The sequence below is a fragment of the Protomyctophum parallelum genome (genome assembly GCF_964188405.1).
Source record: "Protomyctophum parallelum genome assembly, chromosome: 13".
NCBI lineage: Eukaryota > Metazoa > Chordata > Actinopteri > Myctophiformes > Myctophidae > Protomyctophum > Protomyctophum parallelum.
Window position 1 is genome coordinate 1,307,267 of NC_139708.1, and position 27,910 is coordinate 1,335,176.

Genomic DNA, 27,910 nt, shown 5'->3' on the forward strand with positions numbered 1-27,910 from the left:
CGGTACCCACTACCTAGTCTACCCACATCATTTTAGGATGGCTCCCCAGATGACAATGAAGAGACAATTTAAGGACCTTTAGACCATAATTACTTAAAAAATAATGCCCATTAATGCATCAAACGTAACCAACAGACTACTATAAAAACAGGTTGTCCAATTTGTCAAATAATATAAGAAAGAGGCAAAATTGTGATAATAGCCGATCCACAAGCCTGTACATCTGCTATTTTCACAATATTTATCTGTGGAGCCAGTCGAGTGGGGGTCCCCAGTTCAAATATGATTATTTTGGGGGGTCATGAGTCACGACCTGGAAAGGTTGCGAACCACTGCTCTACAGAGCGTGTTGTAAACATTGCCACTTATTATAATCTATAAATTTCCATTTATGTCTGTGATATGATATTTTCTGCATTGTAAAAATCACAGGGCCCTACATCACACGATAATCGGAGGCGACAATCATGCCCATCTGGCCAAACCGTTGGGATGGCCTAATTGTGGGTCGAATTGTCCATTTTATTGCCATGTGTAACTACGACTTTATCTGCCCTTTACTCTATCAAAGCCAGAAGCCTCAGCCATCCTGGCTTTGATAGTGTAAAAGGCCTGCATTCCAGTGAATGACGAGCTGTATTAAAACATGTTAATTATTATTCATTTTCAAAGAGCTTCATTTTGAGTTCAGGCGTAAAATTTTATGAGTTGTTGGAAACCTCAGACTTTTATTATATAGTTTTACGAGGGAAAGCCTGCTGTGCCTGTTAACTGAAGAGCGGTAAAAGGTTTCAGAAGAAGGGGAAAAATGGTTTGAGAGACATTACCAGCCCTGGCAGACAGAATGAAGAAGACAGCGGTCTTGTTGCATCATGAAGGCTCTAGAATCTAGACTCTAGATAATTTGATCAAGTGCTCCCCTACTGTACAGAGGTACACCGTCATCCGAGCTTCTTACGTGGCAAATCCCAGAGCACTATATCAGAGAGTTCATACACGTCTCTGTTCTATTTACATTTGATCCTTATGCAGCAGAGCTGGGTCATTTCATTGCTTTTGCAGGCATATATGTTGTGGTTTGTGGTGCCCTGCCACTCAATCCGTTTTTCTCCTCTCCTCCTCTGCAGAAGAGAATGAAAAAAGATAGAGTGTGAGAGAGAGAGGGGGGGGGGGGGGGGGGGAGCACCGGACCGATAGAGGGAGATTGATGAGGCAGTAAGAGCAGCAGTAATTACTCGGTGTCCATTCCCGAAGCCAGATTGGCAGACGGCTAATATCACACAGACCCCTGGCCCTGACAGACACCCCTTCCCCCCAGCCCCGACACAAGCCCTCCGACTGGGGAGGCAGGAGCACCCCAACCCTTAGCTCAGGCCTAATGGTGTGTGGGCTGACTGCTTTTCCCATGTGGTATTATTCCTGTAGGAATTGGGCCTCTGCATGTTGGTGAAGGAATTGTCGTATGGCTGTATATAGAGGATGGGTATGGCTGTGCTGTGTGACTTTGCTTAGGTGCACTGCGTTATGATTTTGGATGGATTCACTAAGGGAGTGTGGACTGTGGAGGACCAAACATGAGGAGTTCAATATGTGTGTTTAATTCAAAAATGAGGTATTTAGCTGACCTACCTACCTAGTAATTCCTTGACAATGTTTACATGTGAAAAAACATGTTTGAACTCACTGTTGGGGATCTTCATATTGAATTGTGTCTTGCCTTCAAAGTTACTGTCAAATTAATAATAATTTGTTAAGTGATAATTCATGTTGTACTGAGTGACCCATCAGACGGTTCCACGATCACCCACAGAGCGTTGAAGGTCCGAGGCTGACTCCTACCTCTTCATCTCTTCTGACCTCCTCTCTCTCAGCCTCTCACACAGCGTTGAGCTTTAGCTTTAAAGGCAACCAACGTCTCTTTAATTAAAGATATGTAAATGTGGCCTCAGCTGGATTGCATTAGTTCGGTGGTGGGGGTTTAAGAGTGTCATAGCACAGCTCCTAATCCTGACTAATTAAGGATTAATTACAATTGATGGGAGTCTTCCACCCCTCCATAGCACGGCACATTGCGGTCCCAGGCAGTATGTTTGTATATTTCACACCATGCCACGCAATGGGGAGATGGAGATATCAGGGCTGGTGGGGTGAGGGGTGGGGGCCAAACACAAGCCATCCAGGATCCAGAGCATGTTTGGGGTTATTGAAGACCCGGGGGGGGGGGGGGGGGGGGGGGGGAGGGAGGGAGGGACGGACGGACGGACGGACGGACCCCCACTCATTCTAAGCCTCTGGAGATCTTGGTCATGGAGCGAGTCTAGATGGATGTCACTAGGACTGACGTATTAGGGCTAGTAGCCGCTAATCTAGAATAAGCTGTATGTCTCACGCAAAGGTGTGAACACACATACAACACAGCCTTATCACTAGTCTAGAGGATGAGGATGAGTTGTGAAGAGCTGCTGCTGTCGGCCTGTCACTTTCTGTGGCCTCTGTTATGTGTGCTTGTGTCCTAAGGGTGGTTCTCAACCTGTGGGTCGGGACTCCCAGGGCGGTCCCTACATTGTGAAAATAACTGATCTACAAGCTCACACCGGCGACACCGCCTCGCAACACGAGGTGTTGTGAGCCTGTGGATCTGCTAGTTTCACAATATTTATCTGTGGAACCGAGTCAAACAATATTGAATGCCTCAATTCCTACATTCCAGTGTGGCGTGATCCCCAGTTCAAATATATTATTATATTTTGGGGGGTCACGACCTGAAAAGGTTGAGAACCACTGTATTACATGTCGACACATTCATGCAAGGTGTGGGGTAAAAAGTTACAGTTGTGATTATACACATTGTCAGACTATGTAAGTTGTCAAGTCTACATGTCACATTGTGCATTGAAACTATGACCAGCGCCTGCCAACGTATGCCAGGGCAATGTTTCGCCACAAGAAAACACAAAAGGGAAAGCAGGACAATGTTGGCCCGGTCTTGGCTTGACAGAAGAGGACCACGTGGTTTGGCAATTCTCCAAATGGAGCCTTCTAATACCTCCAGACGTGTTTCACCAAACTGTCATACATAGAGCTAGCAGATCATAATTATTTCTGCATGCTTTAACATGGGGTTGGGAAATTAACCAAAAGTATTATCATATCAATCCTATGAGAACCGACATTTAGAACCTCTAACCAAACTAATTAATTGAATAGTCGAGAAACAGGTTTTTTCCCATATTCTTTTTTCCATCTCTTAAATATGAACGCATCGATGCAAAAAATATATATTCGATTTTTTTATGACTAAATTGAACAGATTGGACAATTAAGCCCTGTATTAAACAGCATGACTGCTGGTAGAATGTTCCATTTGGATTTCACTGCATACTGCATAGGCATCAGGACTACTCCTAAAATAGTTGATAGATTCAGAGGATGTATGACTTACATAGAGTCAATGTGTTGGCCCAGCGCGCGCTCTCTCTCTCTCTCTCTCTCTCTCTCTCTCTCTCTCTCTCTCTCTCTCTCTCTCTCTCTCTCTCTCTCTCTCTCTCTCTCTCTCTCTCTCTCTCTCTCTCTCTCTCTCTCCGGTAACATCTGACTGTGTCATAATGCTTGTTCACTTGTTATGAATGTGCGCTGCTCTTCTGATCTATTGCTTAATTGCCACCTAATTTGCATAACAGTGCAAATTAACGACCTCTCAAATGAGCGTTCATTTTTCACAAAGTCTTTAGGAGCTCCTTAAGAGTCTTGCTAATGAGCACAGGAGGCAGCTGGCCTGATGAGAGTTGGAGAGATGGAGATAGCTAGGGACTGTGGGGGGAGAGCTAACAAACCTTATCCTCTTCCTGACTATGAAATTACATACTTCCATTTCCTCTGTCTCGGCCTTTACTAGGTATGTTGTGATTACAAATTCAGATACAGGCGGTCAACGAACCGCAGGAACCGCAGTCGCCTCTGCTAGTAGATGATGATGCCACTGTTAAATGTGTGGTTCAGGTCGTTTACAGATTTTATTTTTGGTAACCATTTCTGATTAGTTAGGTGTAGGTTAAAAATATATAAATAGGTCGTAGTCACGACTCACGATGCCAAAATGTGTTATTATAAGACCAACGTTTCTTCCCTGAAGAAGGCATTTTGTTGCCGAAACATTGGTCTTATTCCGGTAATATAAGGTTTTTTGCATCGTGATACTACGAGTTGCGCGACCTCCGTTTTCAAGTTTTGTCCCCCCCCCCCCCCCATGGTCCTCCCTCCACCTCCCCACTATTGGTGTGTGCTTCTACCTCTGTTTGTAAAAATATATAAATGAAAATCATTGTTGATCATTTTTACGTCATAAATATACTTTATACTGTATATACAGTTTAGTTTTTTGTAAACGCACAGTTATACCGTTCAGTCAATGTGAAATTTGTTTAGGGGAAGACCAATTTATAGAACCTAAAGAAGGGGTCTAGCTTTCAAAAAAAGATAATGATCTGATTGATGAGTTTGATAGTGTGCTGGATTGTTTGTCAGTGAACTGACGCGACACGGATAACGGAAGGCGTGTGTGCTAGCGTGCGTGCGTGTGTGTGTGCGTGTGCGCCCGCCCACCCTAAAAGTGGGTATGCAACAGTCACTGCTCCGGTCTCGATCTCTTCTGTTAATTAAGGGCTGATTAATGATGTGTTGGATTGGAGTGTTTGCCCAAGGTGTGAGTACTACAATTCATGTCTTAATCAGGCCACAATGTGTTTACTGTGTGTGCGCGCGCGTGTGTGTGCGTGTGTGTGTGTGTGTGTGTGTGTGTGTGTGTGTGTGTGTGTGTGTGTGTGTGTGTGTGTGTGTGTGTGTGTGTGTGTGTGTGTGTGTGTGTGTGTGTGTGCGCGCGTGTGTGTACACCTGTGTGCCTGCATGCACGCGCATGAGGATGCATGCAACAAGGTTGTGGTGATGTAGACAAACAGATGCTGATTAGTGTGAGCTGCATAAAGAAGGAATGGACATATGGATTGTGCTTATTAAATTCACTGTCCTGTACAATAACACAACTTTTGAAAGTAGAAAATGGGAAAGTAGAATGGGTCCAGAAGCATATACAGTAACTATTCCCGAGTCCGATTCGCTGCATGTTGACTTCAAGTTCTATTTCTTGTGTGTGTGTGTGTGTGTGTGTGAGAAATTGTCCTTCTGAATCCTTCTCTTTTAAGCTGCGATTTTTCCTTTACAAAACTAGTGCTGAATTTTCCAGTGTTTATGATACAAATTCAATATCATCAGTATCATAAAACGAATTGTTTGATAAAACATGCATAAGTTAGCCATACGCTTTAGCTGAAAATCATGCTTGGCATGACCTTTTAGTTACTGTTTTCCAAATTGAAACAAGATATCTGCGCTGTACGGGGTATTTTTTATTGTATTCAAAAAGTAGAGCACGCACAGCCAATCTGCTAAACAGATGCTGGACAGACTGAGAAGGGTAGAATTTGTAATCTGTCAAGACTGGTTCCCTTTATTATTTGACAATTTATTTTCGATTCTCAAATTAGAAAATAAAGGTAGTCACAAGAGGATTTGTGCGTTTCCTCAAAACACATTGGGATAAAATGTATGTAATGTATGCAGCATGCACAATAACCTTTTTTTTTTATCTTAACGTTTGTTGTCAAATGGCAATTGTGCTTGAAATGCAACTTGCATTAGTTAATTTCAGTACCATTTCAAGGTAGTCATCCCAAATTTCCAATTCATTGTTAACCCATTCTGACCGGGCACCCATTTTGGTGTCAGCATCATGTTATGCTTTAGCTATTGAAAAATAGCAGATCTACAAGCTCATATCGCGCCACCGAGTGGCGCGATACGAGCTTGTAGGTCTGCTATTTTTGAATAATCGAAGAACGACTGACATTTTTAGAATCTGATCTCAGGTCAGAATGGGTTAATCAGACCAGTGTGTGTCCAGTGGAAACCTCGTATGAATCTGATCTCAGGTCAGAATTGGTTAAAAACAAAAAGCAGATGTCATTTTGCATATTCAGCCCAGACCTTAGACTGTGTGAGCCTGGCACAGGCCCGTCCCATGGCTGCATTTAAGGGACCATGCTGATAGTTTATTTCATTGTGTAATGTTTTATAACTTATGATGTAACTTAACTGTAACTAATACATACCTAGGCTGTATAAAATGATGATTATCACACCAAACCAAGACCCATCCAAGATACGCTATACTGTACACTACGGGATGCAGATTAGACCCCCCCCCCCCCCCAACGGACCGACATGCGGAAACAACGGTTGGACATGCGGTCGGACATGTGCTGCTCCCGTGCTTGCGGTCAGGTTAGGTTCTGAGGTAGGTTGTCGGTCTAATGACAGTCGGACCAATAGTATGTCTAATCTACACTGTTCACTGTAGTGTACTGTAGTCACTACAGTACAGCGGGAGCGGCCAGAGGGGAAATGGAGGGAAGTTCCTACCCAATTCCCCCTGGCCGGTTCTGCTCTCTGGTTCGGTCAGAGAATCCAACCTCTATTTTAGGCATATGGAACCTGAATGAATCTCTGGGTTTGAAGAGTTCTCAATGGGCCTGATTTTATTTAAAAAAAAATCATGAAACCTGAGACTCTGCCCAGCCTGACTAATTGGCATACATTTTCGGCCCAGCCCATTGAATTCACACACAAAATCACACACCGATGGCGGCGGAAACCATGCATGGCACCAACCTGCACATCAGGAGCAATTTGGGCTTCAGAGTCTTGCTCAAGAACACTTCGACACTGACTCTTTATTGAACGTAAACTTGCCATCTCTTCAAATATTCTTTGGGGCCATCTGAGAAAATGCATACACAACTTAGCGGGGGTCGCAGGGGTCAGTAACGCGTGGTGCTGCTGCTACATGTTGTGAGCTTAGTTGCAGATTGGCTATTTGTACTAGAGCATGACACGATGCACAACATACATTATTATCCCACCCGTGTCCTCCATTTATCTGTACAGTTGGGTAGCTCACAGGAGAAAAACATTCCACCTGTTGTCCCTGAGTTAGTTGAGTAAAAGCCACCGTGTCGTCTGCAACCACATTATTCAGACCTTTGTGATCATTTATTATCGAGACGGGGGAGACGGATTATCCCCCCGCAGTAGGTCTTTGTGACTACAGGCAGACAGTGTTCTATAGATGGGGTTTAACCCATTCTGACCTAAGATCAGATTCATACGAGGTTTCCGCCGGAGACACACTGGTCCTGATTAACCCATTCTGACCTGAGATCAGATTCTAAAAATGTCAGTCGCTCTTCGACTTTTCAAAAATAGCAGACCTACAAGCTCGTATCGCGCCACTCGGTGGCGCGATATGAGCTTGTAGGTCTGCTATTTTTAAATAGCTAAAGCATAACATGATGCTGACACCAAAATGGGTGCCCCGTCAGAATGGATTAATCCAAATGCTTTCATGATGCTAGGAGACGAGACAAAACCCTTGGACACATCCGGTTGGCTGTTTGGTCAGTTCATATGATCTTTTGTTTACTGTTAAGCGTTGGCTAACTACTAAGGTTGAATATATCGGCAATCATGGATTGGATGAGTCCATCGCCGAATATTTTTATTAGGTGATTTTCTCTGCGATTAAAAAATAATAATACTCAACCTTATCGAAAATCCAACTCTTCAAATGTAGCCCAAATAAGCTGTACAGCAAAATAAATTGTGAGCTAAATGTGAATCAATTTGGGCCAGCAAACAGCCGCTGGTAGAAACCCCCTCCCCTTGTAAGGGTAAGCCCCTTTGCCCCACAGCAGCATCGGGGAAGTTACTGTACATGTTCTACGTCCGTCAGTCGGGACCCAGTTTAATATACAGTCACACCAGAATGCACACTGCTGTCTCGTGTCTCATCACCACCCACGTGCTTCAATGTGCCACCCGTGAAGTCGGGGGGGGAAAGAATAAAATAAAGAACAGGAAAAGACGAGGAGTGGCAAAGCAGTAAGCAACAAGCTAAGCTGACACCACGGTAGCCATGGTGGTGATGTTAGGCTGTCTGATTCAACTTCATCTCCGCCTGTAATCTGACACCACGGTAGCCATGGTGGTGATGTTAGGCTGTCTGATTCATGGTAGCCATGGTGGTGATGTTAGGCTGTCTGATTCTGACACCACGGTAGCCATGGTGGTGATGTTAGGCTGACACCACGGTAGCCATGGTGGTGATGTTAGGCTGTCTGATTCAACTTCATCTCCGCCTGTAATCTAGCTCATTTTGTTATTGACAACATGAACGTGCAGTCATGTTCTTAACCTGACACCGACGCTGCAAAAACAGGCAGATCTACAAGCTCTCAATGTTGAGAGCTTGTAGATCTGCCTTTTTTGTGAGCTCTTCTCGCATTGCTTTTATTTTATAGCACGTTTATTTTATAGCACGAATATATTGTCCATCTGCGATTTTGGGGCAGGCGATGGGCGATAGGAAAGATTTGGCTTATGGCACAACCTTACTAACTACCTTAGCTTGCATCAACCAGTCTGGCCTCTAGCGTAACGGTAGCCATGCTAGTTGGTATGTTAGAGTGAAGCCCTTAAGATAATTTATCCCAGTATTGTTTCTCAAAAGGATTTGGTATTTGCCATTGGTTGCTTGGAACATTCACGTCCTATGTTGTCAGTTTGAAATGTCCTACTGTTGCTTGGAGGATAGTTTCAACCTGTGGATTCAGGATCTGTCTCCAATGCCCCAAACATATTTCTCTTCTGCTAGGCACATCAAACAAACTCTTTTAATTCCCTGTGAAGAGTTAACTTTTGTTTTCTAAGGTGGTTTGTACCCATCTGTCTTTTTTTGTTGACCAATGTTGTATCATCCACCCTTGTTTATATCCATCTGGATATGAATTTGAGGCCAATGCAGCCACAACCAATGTGTTTACTTATCATATTCTTTAGTGGTGTGGTTGAGATTTATTTGTACAGCGATTCTCCGTGGCAAATTTGCATATTTATGTCGCATATTTCTATTATGAAAAAAACCCATCTCTCTCTCTGTCTCTCTGACCCATTCTCTTTATCTGAATTCTCAGCCTGTAATGAAAGGAAAAGCTCTGATGTTTTCACAGTCGTATCTTTTTTTCCCCCCCTCTCTCGCTCTCTGGCACTTCTGCACTCTGAATTCTGTATATTTCTGTAGTGCCCCTCTCTCTCTCTCTGTCTCTCTCTCTCTCTCTCTCTCTCTCTCTCTCTCTCTCTCTCTCTCTCTCTCTCTCTCTCGCTCTCACACACACATCTCATGTGACTCCCTTTTTTTCCAATTCTCCTTGGTTCTCCTTCCACCCGCTCTCTCCTCTTACCTTTTTTCTTCTCCTCTCTTTCTCGCTCTCTCTCTCGCTCTCTCTCGCTCCCTTGCTCTCTCCCAGTGAAAGGCTGAGAATACCCAAGGGAGCTGATGCAATTAAAATGCTAATCCTGTCTGTCTACAGAGAGAGGGAGAGAGGGGGGGGGCTGACAGCATGAGGGATTGCGGCTCACATGGAGAACTCGACTGAAATGGAGAACAGAGGGGGGAGGGGGGGGGGGTGCCGAGAGGGGGGAGGGTTCTTGGGGGGGGGGGGGGAGGCCAGGCCAGAGTGAAAAAGGGGATGCATGCAGGAGGGGAGAGAGAGAGAGGGAGAGAGAAAAGACAGACTGGGATAGAGCAATGTGCTCCGAGCTGAGCAGTGATATACTGACTACGTTTAAGGAGCATCTCTCCCGATGTGTGGAAGATATTATAGCTAATGTACAGTGCTACGCTGTCGGTCTGGTCTAATGTACAGTGCTACGCTGTCGGTCTGCTCGTTGGCCCTCGCCTAACTCCACTCCGGTGTTGTGTCTGCGCCGCACGCACGCCGTGTTTTCCATAGCGGTCGTGTGCCGAGAAATGAGAATGATTATGTATGCAGTGGAAACCCAGCTGGATTCCCTGAATATTTCATAGTATGGGCTGCTTGCGCCGTCTCTCAACGCCACACATCCTCCTAGCCAGGGTGGAGAGCTGGCTGGGTGTGCGGTGCAGCTATGTGGGCCTTGAGCCTAATTCATACTGTGTTGAACTGAACGGCCATGGTGTAAAACGAAAACGATGCGTAACTTATCAACAAGAAAAGTGTTGACACTTTTTAAAAGTTGAAACTACATCACTTTTGTGATTAACCCATTAAAGGAGAATTCCATGCTAGAAGGCTTTCTTACCTTTCTTTGTAGTCGTTACGTCCCCACCAAAGAGGTCCAGGTGTTATTTTGTGCAAAGACTCCTTATTGGCTATTTCCCCTACCATGAGCCCTCAATGAATTGCATTGCATTGAATGGGAATTGAATGGGGGTATGGGGTGTTATGCTAATTTGCTTATTTCCATCGAAATAAGTAGTAAAGTGTGCCGCTTGGGATATTATTTACATTATGAAGAGAGGATATATACAAAACAATAATAATTTTGAGCAATGGAAATAAGCGAATTAGCACAACACCCCATAGCCCCATTCAATTCAATGCAATTAATTGAGGGCTTATGGTAGGGGAAATAGCCAATAAGGAGCTTTTGCACAAAAAAACACCTGGACCTCTTTGGTGGGGACGTAACGACTACAAAGAAAGGTAAGAAAGCCTTTTAGTGTGGAATTCTCCTTTAAGACCGTAGGCCGATTCTACAAATGCCATCTAAATCTGTAGTTCTTCTCACACTTTCACAAGATTTCTCAAAATGTTCACATGGAGCAGATGCACAAGCTTGCTGTGAGCTTGTATATCTGCTATTTTTTAATATCAATGCAAAAAAAATCTAAAATGAGTAAATGGCTGATGCTTTCCTGGTTTTAAATAGGTTAAGTATAAATTGGCTTTAGGCTGACTCCATACATTTGAAGTGAAGAGAATTTCTGCATCACAATTTACAGTACTATTTACAGTATTCCATGTTTGCTTTGTGCAAAGAAAACAGCCCAGTGCTGCTGGCAAAACCCGCTTGATAAGAAATGGAAACCAAACTGGTTTGATTTTTTTCTTTTTTAACAGCCAGACAATGTTCATGCCTGCAGGGCTTTCCTTTCTCCCCCCGCCCCCCCCCTCCCCTTTATTCTGGCCAACGGTTGCTTGGTTGAGTAGAAGAATTCAGATTTCTTAATGCTCTCTTCTTATCCATGTCATGTGTTCCTTATTCGGTACAGTATCCTTAACTCATCTCAACAGTCGCCGCCTAGCCTCTTGTCTCTAGGCCCTCCTATACTGTGTGTATATGAATGCAGTTGTGGGTAATCATGGCTTAATTGGAGTAATTAGGAGAATGTGAGGGCATTAGGCTACAGCTGGGGGCCATAATGAGGAGCGGGGGGGGGGGGGGGGGTTGAGAGAGAAGCCTTGAGAGGCCTTGTCACCCTCTTGGCTGTAGGTCAGGTGGTGTCCTGCCTGTGCAGTGTATAAAAATGTGTGTATGAATACACAGTCTGCATGTCGCGATGGAAGATGGACCTCTTCCTCCACCGCTAATGGCTCCAGACCAGCTGCATCGGGAATGGGGGTGGCCCGGGATTGGCCGAGGCAGGACGACCCAGACTATGCACGAAAAGTCCGCGTCAAATCAGAGCGCACGCAGGCACGTCATCCGGCTATCTTTGTGTGTTCGACAGGACGGCCAAACCGCTGAGGCCTGGACCAGTGGTTCCCAAACCTTTTAGCCTGTGACCCAAACTGAAGAAATTAAGAATTAAAAACAAACTTCAATGATTTTTTTTCCAGTAATTTCATGAAGAAATAAAATAGAAAATCGAAGAAATTCCATACATTTGAACAAATAGTGAAAATAGATTAATTACAAGCTCACAATGTGGTGCGAAGCGACGCATTGTGAGCTTGTAGATCTGCTATTTGTTCAAATTCATGGAATTTCTTAGATTTTTTTTTTTTTCTTTTCATGAAATTACTGAAAAAAATCATTTAAGTTTGTTTTTAATTCACAGAAAAATAAATTGGGGAATGTTTTTGAAAAAGTTTTGAAATATTATAAAAACCAAATGTAGGAAACAAAAACTAAGGGGACTCATAACAATGTGTCAGCGACCCACAAATGGGTCCCGACCCAGTGTTTGGGAACCGCCGAACCGGTGTTCTAGACTATGGCCACCATGTGTACCTATGTGGTAAATAGGTGTACTGTCAGTGGATGAAGGGGAAGAGAGAGGAGGGAGTGGTGGTGTTGGTGGGCGAATCGGGGTCATTAGTTCAGTCGGCTGGGTCTGCTGCATTCCTGAGCCCTGAGAAGGGGGAGCAAGAGAGAAGGAATGTGACTCAGAGGCAGCAGAAGACCGAAGTGGAGGGAGAGAAACAGGCAAGAAGGAACAAGAAGGAAAAAAATTGAGGTGGAAAAAAAGTTTTGAATCTTAACGGGAGACTCTGAAAAATAGGGAAAGAGCAACTGGACGTTGTGATGCAGTTAAAAATTTAAGAATGCATACATTTCACAGCTGTTATTTGTTATAAACTACATGATGTATTGTATTCATTGGCTGCCATTCTCTTCCTTGGTGAGCTTTACAGTACAGCAAATACTGTAAAATGGAATGCAAGCTCTCTCAATGGTGAACCTTTTGTTATCATCTTGCATACTGCTCAGGTTGTTGATGGTGTGTAACCAGCAAAGCTGCTAAATAAGTAATTCACCTGACTCTGAATGAGTACACCCCCTGTAGCATAACCCCAAAAGGCTTTGCGTTTCCAATTAGGATTAATCTCATCATCCATATCCACCTTAACATGTCTGATTTTACTGTTTGAGGTTACCTTTCATATTTTATTGCTCGACAACACAGTGATGAATCATGATAAGTTGTTTAACTTGTTTTTTCTATTAACTTAATAAATAGTGAGAGCCTAGGGAAAAAGAAAAACAGGGTGACTTCAATGTATACAGCAAAGAAAGACTTCTGTAGTTGAAACTTTCCGTGTGTGTGTGTGTGTGTGTGTGTGTGTGTGTGTGTGTGTGTGTGTGTGTGACTGTGTGTGTGTGTGTGTGTGTGTGTGTGTGTGTGTGTGTGTGTGTGTGTGTGTGTGTGAGTGAGACTGTGTGTGTGTGTGTCTGTAACTGTGAGAGAGAGATGAGCACATGGCTGAAGGCTGACAGAGGTCTTGGTTTAATACAGTGGTGGAGTGGAGCGGCTGAAAGCTATACTTATGGCCAGCGGGGCTCATAGTGACAGCACATGCACTCCCATTACTAGTGCCATGCCTCATGTGACGCTCTCCCTGGCAGCCTGCCACTGAGGGGCTACACTGCCCTCTGCTGTTTGGAATATGTGGGGAGCTGTGACAGTATAGGCTCATTGAGGATTCAGCCAGGTGGCTCGGCCCTGCTGCCTGCTGTGACTCAGGACAGGGAACGTTTGCCTGGGTTCTGAAGGCTCATACATAGTCTGGTTTTACGGTGGTGGGGTGACCACCGAACATGACGTCACGAGCCGCGGTGAAGAGCAAACCACCGCCACCGCTCCAGCCCTTCTCTCTGTTTTTACTCACCACCGCTCAACGTTATTTCAGCTCCGGTGGTCAGCTCACCACCGGAGCGGTGGTCACTTTACCACCGAAAATCCAGACTATGAATAGGCCTTGACAGCTCTGCACAATTTTAGCATTGATAAGGTGTCCTCCTGTGCACTCCTTTAGAGCCCACAGTATTAGCCTGGTGTACGAGGGGGGGGGGGGCACCTTGGCTGCCATTTCGGCTTTCAAAGTACTTTATCCACTTTAACACATTAACACATTAAGATCAGAGGCCGATTCTACGGAAGCGCATTTGTGTCAGTGGTCTGTTGTCAATGTTCTCAAAATATTGTTTCCCAGAAGCAAAGATTTGAGTAAAAAAATCTCCGCTTTAAAAACTGCATATATTCAAAGATTTGCGTTAAAATCTAAAGTGTGTGTGTGTGTGTGTGTGTGTGACACAGATGCTTTCCCGGTCTTAATGCGTTAACCCATGCATCCATATTTTGGGCACATTTTCAAAACCTGAATGAATAAATAAATCTCTCTTTCTCTCCTAGTGCTAAGTATCCGGGGCGTGCAGGAGGAGGACCCTCCGGACCCTCAGATCATGCGTCTGGACAACATGCTGTTGGCGGAGGGCGTGTCGGGACCCGAGAAGGGCGGAGGCTCGGCGGCAGCGGCCGCGGCCGCAGCGGCGGCCGGGGGCTCGCCCAACGACGGCAGCATCGAGCACTCGGACTACAGGGCCAAGTTAGCCCAGATCCGCCAGATATACCACTCTGAGCTGGAGAAATACGAGCAGGTCGGTTGCTTCTACAAACTGTACATGCCATTTATCTATAAATGCACCACATCTCTGTGGGTACGGCTGTAGCCCCGCCGACTTTCACACACGCGTTCCGCACCACCACAGGGAGTGCAGTGCCCGGTGTCAAGTGTCGTCGGGTCGGGACGGCTGTCCAGAACCAGCACAAAAGCCTCTGCCCAGGCTCCGGACAGGGCCCAAATCCAGTTCACCCCTACATCTCCATATATGGAGCTGGCCTGTTCTGACATCACACCTGATCACCCCCCCAACGGGCACTGATCACCCCTAGATCTCCATATATGGAGCTGGCCTGTTCTGACATCACAATGACGTTCTGACATCATAATGATGCGTGACCTCGCCCTTTATTAGCCAATTGATCACACCTGATCACCCCTCCAACGGGCACTGTTCTAGTAGTACTAAATGTGTATATTTTGGTATAATGGTATGCTTCGATGGTGGTTGTCTTTATGGTTGGGTGTTATGGAAACAACTTAACAAGTCTAATCTCAACAATGTTTTTGACAAAATAACTATCTCGATAGTGGATAGATTATTAATATTTATTTATTTTGAATTCCTAAATGGCAAAATTTGCCAATGTATAAGCTTACATCGTCTCACAATGCAAGCGAGTTTGTAGATAAAAAAAAAAGAAGAAAAAACCCCACACAATATCCAAAATCCCAGCTGATGGCAAGTCTCATATCAATATAATATATGGTAGATATATTGCCCAGCCCTGCTTGTCTTCCCATAATGAAGTTCCTCTCGCCCCTTGTTCCCTCCAGGCATGCAGTGAGTTCACCAACCACGTGATGAACCTGCTGAGGGAGCAGTCTCGCACACGGCCCATCTCTCCAAAGGAAATTGAGCGAATGGTTGCCATCATCCATCGCAAGTTCAGCTCCATCCAGATGCAGCTCAAACAAAGCACCTGCGAGGCCGTCATGATCCTGCGTTCCCGCTTCCTTGACGCCAGGTCTGTCTGTCTGTCTGTCTGTCTGTCTGCGTGTGTGTCTGTGATTGTCTGTCTGCGTGTCTGTGATGGTGGTGTCTGTTTTCACTGCCTGTGGGGGTTGGAGCAGTAGTTTTCAAAGTGGGGTCCTTGAGGGGGGTTTACAGGGGGTCCCTCAGCATCACATTTCTGGGGTGAACATTTGTTGAAAATAGCTACAAGCTCACAAGGCGGTGTGGAGCTTTTAAATCTGGTGTAGAGGGCCCCCTGGAGGACCCTGGTTAATTAAGAACATGGGGTTTAATTGGTTAATTTCCCATCATTCAATTCACTTGAACTAATTACGATGCAAAAACGAGTCACGAGTGACTCTTCTAACATGGAAGAAGGGGTGATACTGAAACTAATGTATAATTATGACATTTAAACAATTTAATTTAAACAAAAGACACAATACAGAATAATTGTAATGAAATAATGAAAGTCTAAATGGTAGTCAGTGACATGAAAAGCCCATGTTGTTGAGCCTGATTTAAACTTTGTCGTTTACCAGTGTTGTGCGCTGAACTACAAGGTCTGCTATTCTTCCTTGCAACAAACGTATCTGCATGTCTGTCTGTGTCTCTGTGATTAGAGGTAGTACTCCAAATGATGTGAACACGTCGAGGTATTGGCGTGTCGTGCATGTTGGTCATTTGCATCTTTTCTTTTTTGTTCGTCAGACGTAAGAGGCGTAACTTCAACAAGCAAGCAACAGAGGTGCTGAACGAGTACTTCTACTCCCACCTGTCCAACCCTTATCCCAGTGAGGAGGCCAAAGAGGAACTGGCCAAAAAGTGTGCGATCACCGTCTCTCAGGTGAGCAGCACAGCCAATACACAAACCATTTAGCCCGTGACCCAAAAGAGAAATTAGACATTCGCCCGGTAACCAAACTAGTGAAAATAGCAGATCTACAAGCTCACAACGTTGTGAGCTTGTAGATCTATTAATTTCACTACTTAAACATTAAATTTGTTTTCTAATTTATGGCGTTTCTTTGATTTTTCTTTTATTTCTTCATGAAATTACTGGAAAAATATAAAAAATATAATTGGCCATTTGACAATTGATGCAGCCAACGTGTCCAGAATTTCTGAAGACTTTAAATCCCTATTTAGAACAGGTCATAGGCAAATGTTTTCTAAAATACCTCATCTACGTACAAGCTCACAAAGCATAGCAATGTGCTAAAATGACCTTTTCTCACACAACATATTAGTCAAAACATCTGTAGTCTAGGACGACCAATGGAGCCGGGCGGGGAGGGCCATCTTTGTCAGTGTACCTGTTAACAGATTCTGTACATAGGACGCCTGAGAACGTCATAAGGACCCCGAAATATTAGTACTATTGACGTGTGAGGACGTCCTAGCGACGTCCCAGCGACGCGGGGCGAGATAAGAATATTCAGAATTTTTCCTATTTTATTTTTTGGCATTTCGCTTTTCGCTTGCCGTATGCTAACGCTCAGTGCAACTATTAGCTTGTCATTGACTCCCATGTTAGCGCGGCGGAAAGAATGACTCGTATCTCCTAATCCAAGGCGCTCTCCGCGGTGATGAATGGATCGATATGCTGGCGCTTCATTTCTGCTCCTCATCCGTCTCTCCCGCAAAATATGAACGTTTTTTGGAGCGTAAAACAATATATTAAGATGATCGGGGATGTGAGGTCCCTTTGTAAAGTCAACTTTTTTAGGCAAGTGTTTCCTGTTTCATGGCTTTCAAAGTAAAAGCGATCAGACAACTCTGGCACTCTATAGCCTTTATTTTTAAGGCACTTCCTGTACTAAATGTGTTAAGCAGGGAGCGGAACTGTGAACAATAGCATGTTTCCCTGCATGCATTGCTTCCTCCTGGCGAAACTCCTCACTATCAGGTGAAAATAAACTGCCGTCATCAGACGAGACGTGGTTGTGTCACGTGTGCACTTTCCTAGGATCAACTGTACAAGTTAGAAGTGACAAGAGACTAAGAGTACACAGGGAATATGGAATTGGCATAATCACTAAATTGGGAGGGGAAAAAAGTAAGGAGAAAAAAAAGAATGTCTACATCTCTTTCTCTTCCTCAGGTTTCTAATTGGTTCGGCAACAAGAGAATACGCTACAAGAAGAACATTGGTAAGTTCCAGGAGGAAGCGAACCTCTACGCCGTTAAAACAGCGGTGGACGCTGCCAATGTGTCGGCGCAGGCTAGCCAGGCAAACTCTCCAGCGACGCCCAACTCAGGTACCACGTGTTCCCTTAGTCTCTCATAGCCCTCCCCTTGTTATCCCATTCTGACCTGAGATCAGATTCATACGAGGTTTCCGCCGGACAAACACTGGGTCTGATGAACCCATTCTGACCTGAGATCAGATCCTAAAAATGTCAGTCGTTCTTTGATTTTTCAAAAATAGCAGACCTACAAGCTCGTATCGCGCCACTCGGTGGCGCGATATGAGCTTGTAGATCTGCTATTTTTAAATAGCTAAAGCATAACATGATGCCGACACCAAAATGGGTGCCCGGTCAGAATGGGTTAATGGACATCAGTGCCTCTATACACACACATACACACACACACACACACACACACTCACACTTTAGTTCATACTAGGCTGATAAAACAAAATGTGATCAGAGTCCCTTCCTGTCCTGAGGCGATCCCAGACTGCACAAGAAACTGGATCTTGCAGTCAGCCTGGCCAGCTGGCACACAACATGCATGTGTGAAGCCGAGTTGAATCATCCTATTTCATGTCACGTCAATTGACTGGCAATGAGCGACATGTGAAGCAGAGCAGGCCGTACACAGTATGGGCTGGGTGTGGGTATAAAATGTCACAATAGTTTTGACCAAATACCTCAACATTGTGGGGGTGACTGTTGCTGCTTTCATAAAATATCGATATAATATTGATATATTGCCAACAATGCCCAGCCCAAACAGAAACAGAAACCTACAACACATCCTTCCTTCATGACCTTTTACGCCATTATTTGATGTATTTGACCTGCTGTCTGTGTTCTTGCTTAATTTAAGCAACATAATTCCAAAAGTGCTAGCCATTAAGTTTACCTATTTGACCATGATCATTCAAGACATGCAAGGAAGGAATTGATTGGTAATTTGACCTTTTCAAATGGTAAATAGTACAAATCATACATTAGACGCCGGGGAAAAAGGGGAAAATTATTCTGATGTAAACAACCCAATTTCTATCCTTTGCACTTGTCAGAGAAGGTGATTGACTATGATTGTTGTCTCTGTTATTGAGTTTTAGAAGAGACTTACTTAACTCCTATATTGTGCAGTCTGGGGTACCTTAGGTCTCTGCTTGCATGAGTACAGTAGTACATGGATCTTGTGATGTGTGATATGTCTGCTGGTTTGTTGTTTCCTTAAGTGTATGTTCAGAACAGTGAGGATGGAGCTTGACCCATGTTGAACATGTTCAATGTAGCTTGGCCCATATTGATCTTAATGGATTTTAGTTGTGACAACTAATTGCTAAAATCCATGAATAATACTTGACAATCAATGTAATTTATTACTTGGCATTAATAAGGCTTTGTTAGCGGCTATTCAGTAGTATCGGTAAAGCCCTTATTCAGTATCGGTCTGATACTGGACAAAAACAACGCATCAGATGTGGATAAAAAATAAATAAATAAATAAACATAATCTGACGATTGATTGACAAATCCAGCCTGCAACAACACCAAAGCGTTCTATAAATGCACCATTTACTGTAGTGTAGCAGCATTTATTCATCGGCACATCAGAGCTGCCTGCAGTCGTCATGTCAGTTGTGTGGTGTTTTCTTACGCTTGGGTTGGAGTGTTTTTATGATTGACGGCAGTATTTCACAGCTTATTAACAGCTTTGTTGTTGTTTTGAAGAGAATTAAAATTTGTATTTGGATTGCTATTCGGTATTGTCAGATACACAAGGTTGTGTTTCAGAAATTAAAAAGGCATCCTTAGTTATTGATGTATGTCCGTCAATCATCCTCATTGCTCATTTTACTATATGTAATGATGTCTCACCCTGCTTGCTATTTGTAGTGCAATGTCGGGTCTTTATGTGCACGTGCGCGCACACAAGCTGATACTAGTAACCTCTATTTGCTAAGTTGCAGATAGGAGCAGGTAGGTGCTCACTCAGTTAATTTTACTCATAGATGCAGCATGTTGTGATCAGTGGTGGAAAGTTTACTTTACTAGAGTATTTCCAATTTTACTTCTACTCCACAGTACTAAATCTCAGAGAGTAATATTGTACTTTTACTCCACTACAAACATTTGAAAACTTTAGTTACGTTGTAGATTTTGATCATTATTAATAGAAGACATACAGTAAGCACTTCAGCCCTATATATTACATAGGCCATTTGAAAAGAGACAATCTGCTATTTTCAAAAAGATTTGTATACATTTTATACATTTGACTACTTTTGTACTGTAACAATAACCAAGTATTTCTACATTGCAGTATTGTTACCTTTACTTTTTCCACCAATGGTTGCGATCAGTTTATGTCAAAGTTAAATTCCCTTTGTCTTCCATAACTGTCAGTCAAACACCTGAGCACAATATCAACCACTGATGACGGAGGAACTTCACCAAGTCAGTGGAGCCGACATTTTACTTAAATATTCACTCAATAGTCCAAATAAAAACAAAAGTGTTGCTCTGCCTCAGAAACCTTACATTATTATACCTTAACCCATTCTGACCTGAGATCAGATTCATACGAGTTTTCCACTGGACACACACTGATCTGATTAATCCATTCTGACCTGAGATCAGATTCTAAAAATGTCAGTCGTTCTTCGATTTTTCCAAAAATAGCAGACCTACAAGCTCGTATCGCGCCACTCGGTGGCGCGATATGAGCTTGTAGATCTGCTATTTTTCAATAGCTAAAGCACGACATGATGCCGACACCAAAATGGGTGCCCGGTCAGAATGGGTTAATAAATATGCTTGGTTTGGTTAATCTGTGGAAATGCACTTTTTAGCGTTTTATGTGAGCATAACGGATGTCACATGTACATATTGATTGATAAGCTGAAGGGCCCCTGGCCTTCAAAATGAGACGTGCCTAATAGCTCCCGTTGGTGTTGGGAGAGATTGGTGACGCATTAGTGGCTTCCAGGCATTTCATTAATCTGGGTCAGTTGGCTTTGGACCGCTTGGTTAAGGTTTTCATGGGCGTTTTGGTTCATTATCCCGGTATTGTAAATAAGATGCAGTCATGATCAATATATCATGTTGAAGCTGTGGCGGAGGTCATGAAGGCGTGACCGTACTATTGGCAATCAGTGCCCATGACCACCAGTGACCTTTGACCCCAGGGCACCCTGACATGCCTGATTGGCTGCGTGTATTGCCTACAGGGTCATCGGGGTCATATAACTTGTCTCACACAGGTGACGCCTACCTCGGCCTGCGTTCACTCAACGGGGAGGGTCTCAACATAGCCCCCTCTCTGCAGCCGCAGGTACGCAATAAGGACATCTGCAGAACCTACCCCCCAATGCCCTCAACTCAGCCCCCCAATGCCCTCAACTCAGCCCCCTGATGTCCCTGGACACTCAGCCCCTGATGTCCCTGGACACTCAGCCCCCTGATGTCCCTGGACACTCAGCCCCTGATGTCCCTGGACACTCAGCCCCTGATGTCCCTGGACACTCAGCCCCCTGATGTCCCTGGACACTCAGCCCCCTGATGTCCCTGGACACTCAGCCTTTATCCCCTCCCTGCGCTCTGTGGTTCCCTGACCTGTTTAGCCAGTGTAGTGAACGTGGTACTTCAGCCCAACCCCATCACCACTATTAGTGCATGTGTTTATCCTTCCCTTCAGACCATCTCAAACCATTCCATCTCTGCACATTGCATTTCCTCAGATCTGACCACCTTTGTGGTGCCCTGTGTTTGTGGTACCCTGAGTGCCCTGTGTTTGTGGTACCCTGTGTTTGTGGTACCCTGTGTTTGTGGTACCCTGTGTTTGTGGTACCCTGAGTACCCTGTGTTTGTGGTGCCCTGTGTTTGTGGTACCCTGAGTACCCTGTGTTTGTGGTACCCTGTGTTTGTGGTACCCTGAGTACCCTGTGTTTGTGGTACCCTGTGTTTGTGGTACCCTGAGTGACCCTTGTTTGTGGTACCCTGAGTGACCCTTGTTTGTGGTACCCTGAGTACCCTGTGTTTGTGGTACCCTGTGTTTGTGGTACCCTGAGTACCCTGTGTTTGTGGTACCCTGTGTTTGTGGTACCCTGAGTGACCCTTGTTTGTGGTACCCTGAGTGACCCTTGTTTGTGGTACCCTGAGTGACCCTTGTTTGTGGTACCCTGAGTGACCCTTGTTTGTGGTACCCTGTGTTTGTGGTACCCTGGCATCCTATAGTGTGTATGTGTGTGTAGTTTCAATGTACATATTATAGATTATTTTATATTACACTGTTTAGACTGATATTAGGTTCTTGGTTTTCCTTTGATCCTAGATTACTATTTCTATGCATTTGACGTGTTACCTCATGTTTTCCTTGCTTACTGTAAATCACTCTGGATTAAGAGCATCTGCCAAATGCCTAAATTGTACCCTGTACTGTGTGTGTGCGGTACCCTACTAGAGCTCTGTACCCTGTACTGTGTGTGTGCGGTACCCTACTAGAGCTCTGTACCCTGTACTGTGTGTGTGCGGTACCCTACTAGAGCTCTGCATCAGGAGCCTGCAGGAGCTGTGGCAATTATTTCGGTAGCAGGCGGTATATAAAAATAAAAATAAACCTGCAGGTCCCCCAAAGTCATGATATAGCACAACTGTGACCTGAAGCATGTGTGGTGCTTTATTTTAACACAGGGTAGAGCCCTGTGCAGGACTGTTTTCTTAATCCCACTCTCTCACTCACTCACTCACTCACTCACACTCTCTCTCTCACTCTCTCTCTCTCTCTCTCACTCTCTCTCACACTCTCTCTCTCACTCTCTCTCACTCTCACTCTCACTCACTCACTTTCTGTTTCAGTTTGTAATGTTTTGGGATGGAAATATTACAGCATATTTTAGTACTAGACGGTAATATTGCAGGTTATACTTGAGCCGTATTCGGCGCTGAAATACGGCGGGTAGGGAATGGTCAGAAATCCAGCGAGAACGCGACTAAGAAAAGTGTCCTGCACGCGGATCTACCCTGTGCTTGTGGCACCCTGTGGAAGCACACCGTTTTGTTGTCTCTGAGGGATCCAGTAATCTGCCCTTGTGTTCTACGGCTCAGTGTTCTCAATTAGAATGAGGGAAAGAATGGTGGATGGAGAATAATATAATCCTGACCCCTCTGGCTTCAAATACAGTAATTGATTCCATGGGAATAAGAGCAGAACTCTCAAAGTAGTGTTTAGTGGGTATCCAATCTATCCATGGTGTCAAGCAGCAGCAATGACCCGATGAGTGAAAACTGAAAATATATGACAGAGCTTGCTAGTGGAGAAACCTTCACGAGTAATGCTGCATAGGCGTTAATGGATGCAGCAGAGGTTTGTGTGGGAAGCTGTCAATTCTCTGCCCGGCCAATGTCTGTGTGTATTCTGAAAGAAGGCTGTATGTATGTGGTGGTGCTTTGTGTTCCAACATAAAGATGTTTAGTGGTAAAATGTCCTGGGTTTCTTTCCGTCTCTGATAGGTGGATACCCTGCGCCATGCTACACACCTGACGGGCGGCTATGAGGAGCTGTCAGGTAGCGGCCTCTACACCCCTCACCACCTGGACGTGAGTACTAACTTTAGAGTGTTCTTTAGTCTTTTTCAGTTGATAACAAAGTTCTGACACAAGCCAAGATGTCTGCCTTTGTGTGCTCTGCACTCCGATCAGCCTGGAAAGTTCTGGCGTCAATTGGCTTGAGATAAAACAGCTGTAGTAATGTTACTATAGTTAGCTTGCGATAAAACAGCTGTACTAGTGTTACTGTTGTTACCATAGTTACAATGTGATGTGACACTTTTGCTTCTTTTTTTTAGACTGGTAACTCTCATATCGTACCAGATAGGAAATTAGTTATAGCAACGACTTTGAATAATAAAGTGAATGTTTTGACGGCCAACATAAGCAAGTGTTTTCCTTTCCTCTTGCTTGCAGGCTAACAGCTGGCAGGATGCCACCAACCCCCCGTCAGTCAGTTCTCCTCTTGGTCCTCCTGGCAGCGTCCATTCCGACACCTCTAACTGAGCTGGCACCTCTCCTTAACACTTTACCACCTCCCAGCCATCACCTCCACTGACCACTACCGTCTGTCCCCACCTTCTGCTGACCACCAGCCACCTCCGGAGACTCACCAAGTTGTAATACGCATCCTCATATGCACACATCTTACTGGAGTGCAGGAAAGGACAACTGGACACTATCCAGGAGGAATATGTGCTCCGTAAACTCTTTGACATGGAAGAGCGGGGCCAGAGCGGACAGATGTCAAAACAGAATAAACCTGTTGAATATCACTTGACCTGGCTGTGTAAGACGACCATGATGTCTGTACATTATTTGTGTATATGCACGTCTTGACTCCCCACAACGTATCCACACGACCTGCCCGTGTCCTAATTGACCTACCTGCTCTCTTCCCTCAGTGGAGGAGCCTCGTCCCTTTTGCTCTGGAGAACCGTGTGATCGCCTGAACCTCACAAGGCGTTGGCATTTGATTAGAGTCGCTGATACTCTAGCGATATGGATATCACTAGGGAGCTCTGCTCACCTTGCTTGTACCAAAGTGCTGCCCAACTAGTTGTCACCACTTATGTTCCTCCATGAACAACCACTGGCAACTAAACACAAATAACACCATTGTATCTTCCATCCTTCCATGCTTGATGTAATTGCTTTGGTGGGGCTTCTCTTAACGTGAAATACGTATATCAATAGTTCAGATTAGCACATTATGTGCATGCACCCCAACCAACACGAGCACACTCGCGCACACACACACACACACACACACACACACACACACACACACACACACATATACACACAAACCTCTCCACCTTTTTCCAACTCTTTTCCAGGAAAGGAAACATATGAGATCTGTCAAGCACAAACTTTTGCACCTTTTATCATGGGTGCCTCTACCTGGTAACTGTAGTTATGGGAGTCACTGCTATAGCCGGTCCTGAATCTGGACCAGACATGACGCGTCAGGGCTGCGGATGGAGGAAAATGATCCTCTGTGGATGTAACTAACAGCCCCTTTCTTTGCTAACCAATAGAGGGTGTAGTAGACGGCTTGTAGACTTTACTTCTTGCTTTCTTTCAACAAGTTTTATTTGATTGTAGCTTGTTTTCTAATGCTGTTTCACCAAGAATGCACCAGCCACCAAAAAAAAAAAAAAACGTAGTTCAATAACAGGTCAGGAGAAAGAGAGATTCTGGGGGGCAGTGGTTATATATCTGAGACAAATGTGACATGACTTTAGAAACGTGACCGTCTTCCATGCATGTAGGATTTTTAGGTGTGATAATATGGTTTTCATTTAATCTTCAAGTTTTTTTAGCTTTTCTTTTTATTAACAAAAGAAAGGGTATTATGATATCAGACAGACCAAAAAAAAAAAAAGAATAAATGCATCATGCACTGCAATGATGTGTGTTTCTGCGTGTGCGCGTGTACATTGTTCCCCGGGGCGACTCGGTTGAACCGGCTGGTGCACCAATACATTTCACGGGAATGTAGTCCATGGGTGCTTCCACCAACCAATGAGAAACTAGATGGGGATGGATGGGAGACTGGGATCTCCTCATGACTTGAAACCTGTAAGCTCACAGGTCCACTGCAACACGCTCCAACCTTCTATAGTACCAAAAATATCATGATCAACAATGTAATTATGACTCTCTGTCTCACTAAAGTAGGTGTGCAGCCACCTTTTTCAGTTTGAGGAGAGGAGGGAATTCTATTTGTATCTGTGTCTTTCTGTGTGTGATGTTGTCATTCCTCGAGTTATTTTGATTTTTGGGGGCGGGTGGGTTGCGGGGTACTTTGTGGGACGATGGGTGGATTGAGGACTGTCATATCACACCTGTGGTTTGATTGTATTGTGTGCAGTTGAGCGCCCATTCCGTGAGAAGGCATGTTCTCTCACTTACCTATATTTGAACAGATTCTGGTCAACCAGAGTATTTTCTTTTTCTTTTTTTCTTTGATTTGATTTGGCCAATTGGCAAGGGCTCCTCTCTCTGTTACCAAAAAGGCAGCATTGGGTGTATTCAAATCTAAACAGGTGTACAAGACCCGCAGCCGATGTTCTTGGACTTCCAACTCTTTGAACTATTTTATACATCAATTATGTGAATAACAAAGCATTTTGATAAGATAAAGCCTTATGAAGACTCCCAATGTAAATCCAGACTTTGTTGAAACGATGTTACAGAACAAAACTTTGGTCCTTCACATGTATATCCCACATTTAAGTATTTGTTTGCTGTTGCGTACATTTCATATGGCTATATCTTACAAATAGTGTTATCACCACACCAAATTATCTTTAGCCCATTTTTCTACCAGTTGTAATGGATGTCACTGTACAGTTTGTGGAATGTTTCAGTATTTTTTCCTCTTTTATACCTTTTTGACGTTTTGTTTGGCCTTTATTGTCTCGCAGGGGTCACAATTACTCTGTTTTTATCATTCTTTTTTTTGGATATAATTTGGGTCTTTTTGTTACATAACCGGGTTACAATATGGGGTTTACATGTATAAAATGTTTGATGCTGTGGAAAGATCAATTGGAGGTTTCTCATATGCAACATTTGATTTGTTAATCAGTGGACTGATTATTATTTTACTGATACTTTTCTTTGACCTTTCACTTTTGTTAATCTCTCTCTCTCCCCCTCCCTCCAAACATACCTGACCAATTAAAATGGTTGCTTTTCAGGGGGAGAAAAGTGCTTAATTTGTTTACAAAAGGCCAATTGCCATTGTAGCTTTTCTGTAGCTAGTGAAGTTCCTGTAGCAGCCTGAAGGTATATGGCTCTTTGGTTCTCTGAGTTTGACTAGATGTCACCATGGATTCCAATGCAAATAAAAAATGTTGTCAATCAGTGTAACTGGATATAATTGGAATGTGTGCCAATACGTTTGGCACCATGAAATGAGGGGACCATGCACAAAAAGGGCTTTAGATGTATAAAACATCCATCACTGTACCATTCAGATCCAAACTATGCACCATAAGCGTGCACTTTGGTCTTCCTTTCCAGCATTAATGCAGTTCTTTAAAAAAGGACACAGTTTATGCAGGAATTGATTTGGAAATGGTACTATACTAATTGTCTTCAACATTGGCCTTTGTACACTCATACCTAATTTATGCTCCATTTTACAGCGTTCAAATGGCTTCTCTGGCACCTCTACAAGCTCAATGCATTGATTGCACCTTCAGCATGAGCTTTTAGACCTGCCAGTTTATTTTCGTCAAGCGACATTGTATGACACGGTATAGTCGGGCTGTACTTATGAATGACTTCCACAGCACCAAATGTTATTTAACCATTTGATTACTTTCTTTTATTAGTATATTTGTATCTCCCCTTCACTTTCCCTTGTATTTACCTCTCTACCTCCGTCTTTCCCTTGTATTTACCCCTCTCTACCTCTGTCTTTCCCTTGTATTTACCCCTCTACCTCCGTCTTTCCCTTGTATTTACCTCTCTACCTCTGTCTTTCCCTTGTATTTACCTCTCTCTACCTCTGTCTTTCCCTTGTATTTACCTCTCTCTACCTCTGTCTTTCCCTTGTATTTACCCCTCTACCTCTGTCTTTCCCTTGTATTTACCTCTCTCTACCTCTGTCTTTCCCTTGTATTTACCTCTCTCTACCTCTGTCTTTCCCTTGTATTTACCTCTCTCTACCTCTGTCTTTCCCTTGTATTTACCCCTCTACCTCTGTCTTTCCCTTGTATTTACCTCTACCTCCGTCTTTCCCTTGTATTTACCTCTCTACCTCTGTCTTTCCCTTGTAATTACCTCTCTCTACCTCTGTCTTTCCCTTGTATTTACCCCTCTACCTCTGTCTTTCCCTTGTATTTACCTCTCTACCTCTGTCTTTCCCTTGTATTTACCCCTCTACCTCTGTCTTTCCCTTGTATTTACCTCTCTACCTCTGTCTTTCCCTTGTATTTACCCCTCTACCTCTGTCTTTCCCTTGTATTTACCTCTCTACCTCTGTCTTTCCCTTGTATTTACCCCTCTACCTCTGTCTTTCCCTTGTATTTACCTCTCTACCTCCGTCTTTCCCTTGTATTTACCCCTCTACCTCCGTCTTTCCCTTGTATTTACCCCTCTACCTCTGTCTTTCCCTTGTATTTACCTCTCTCTACCTCTGTCTTTCCCTTGTATTTACCTCTCTCTACCTCTGTCTTTCCCTTGTATTTACCCCTCTACCTCTGTCTTTCCCTTGTATTTACCTCTCTACCTCTGTCTTTCCCTTGTATTTACCCCTCTACCTCTGTCTTTCCCTTGTATTTACCCCTCTCTACCTCCGTCTTTCCCTTGTATTTACCCCTCTACCTCCGTCTTTCCCTTGTATTTACCCCTCTACCTGTCTTTCCATT

At 44.0% G+C, this 27,910-nt stretch overlaps 1 protein-coding gene across 3 annotated transcripts in view; it reads left to right on the plus strand.

The window, feature by feature from the left end:
* The window catches only part of pbx4 (pre-B-cell leukemia transcription factor 4), a 40,583-nt gene extending 15,275 nt beyond the window's left edge, over positions 1–25,308 (plus strand). The window contains exons 3-9 of one of the 3 annotated variants that reach the window (XM_083780691.1): positions 14,069–14,313; positions 15,114–15,304; positions 16,003–16,138; positions 17,396–17,552; positions 20,708–20,811; positions 22,989–23,075; positions 23,442–25,308. In XM_083780691.1, coding sequence (XP_083636817.1) covers positions 14,069–14,313; positions 15,114–15,304; positions 16,003–16,138; positions 17,396–17,552; positions 20,708–20,811; positions 22,989–23,075; positions 23,442–23,531 — 1,010 coding nt within the window. In that variant the 3' untranslated portion in view covers positions 23,532–25,308. The remainder of the gene's footprint in view (positions 1–14,068; positions 14,314–15,113; positions 15,305–16,002; positions 16,139–17,395; positions 17,553–20,707; positions 20,812–22,988; positions 23,076–23,441) is intronic. The other 2 variants (XM_083780689.1, XM_083780690.1) reach the window with 2 other exon arrangements.
* Positions 25,309–27,910: the final 2,602 nt, after the last annotated feature.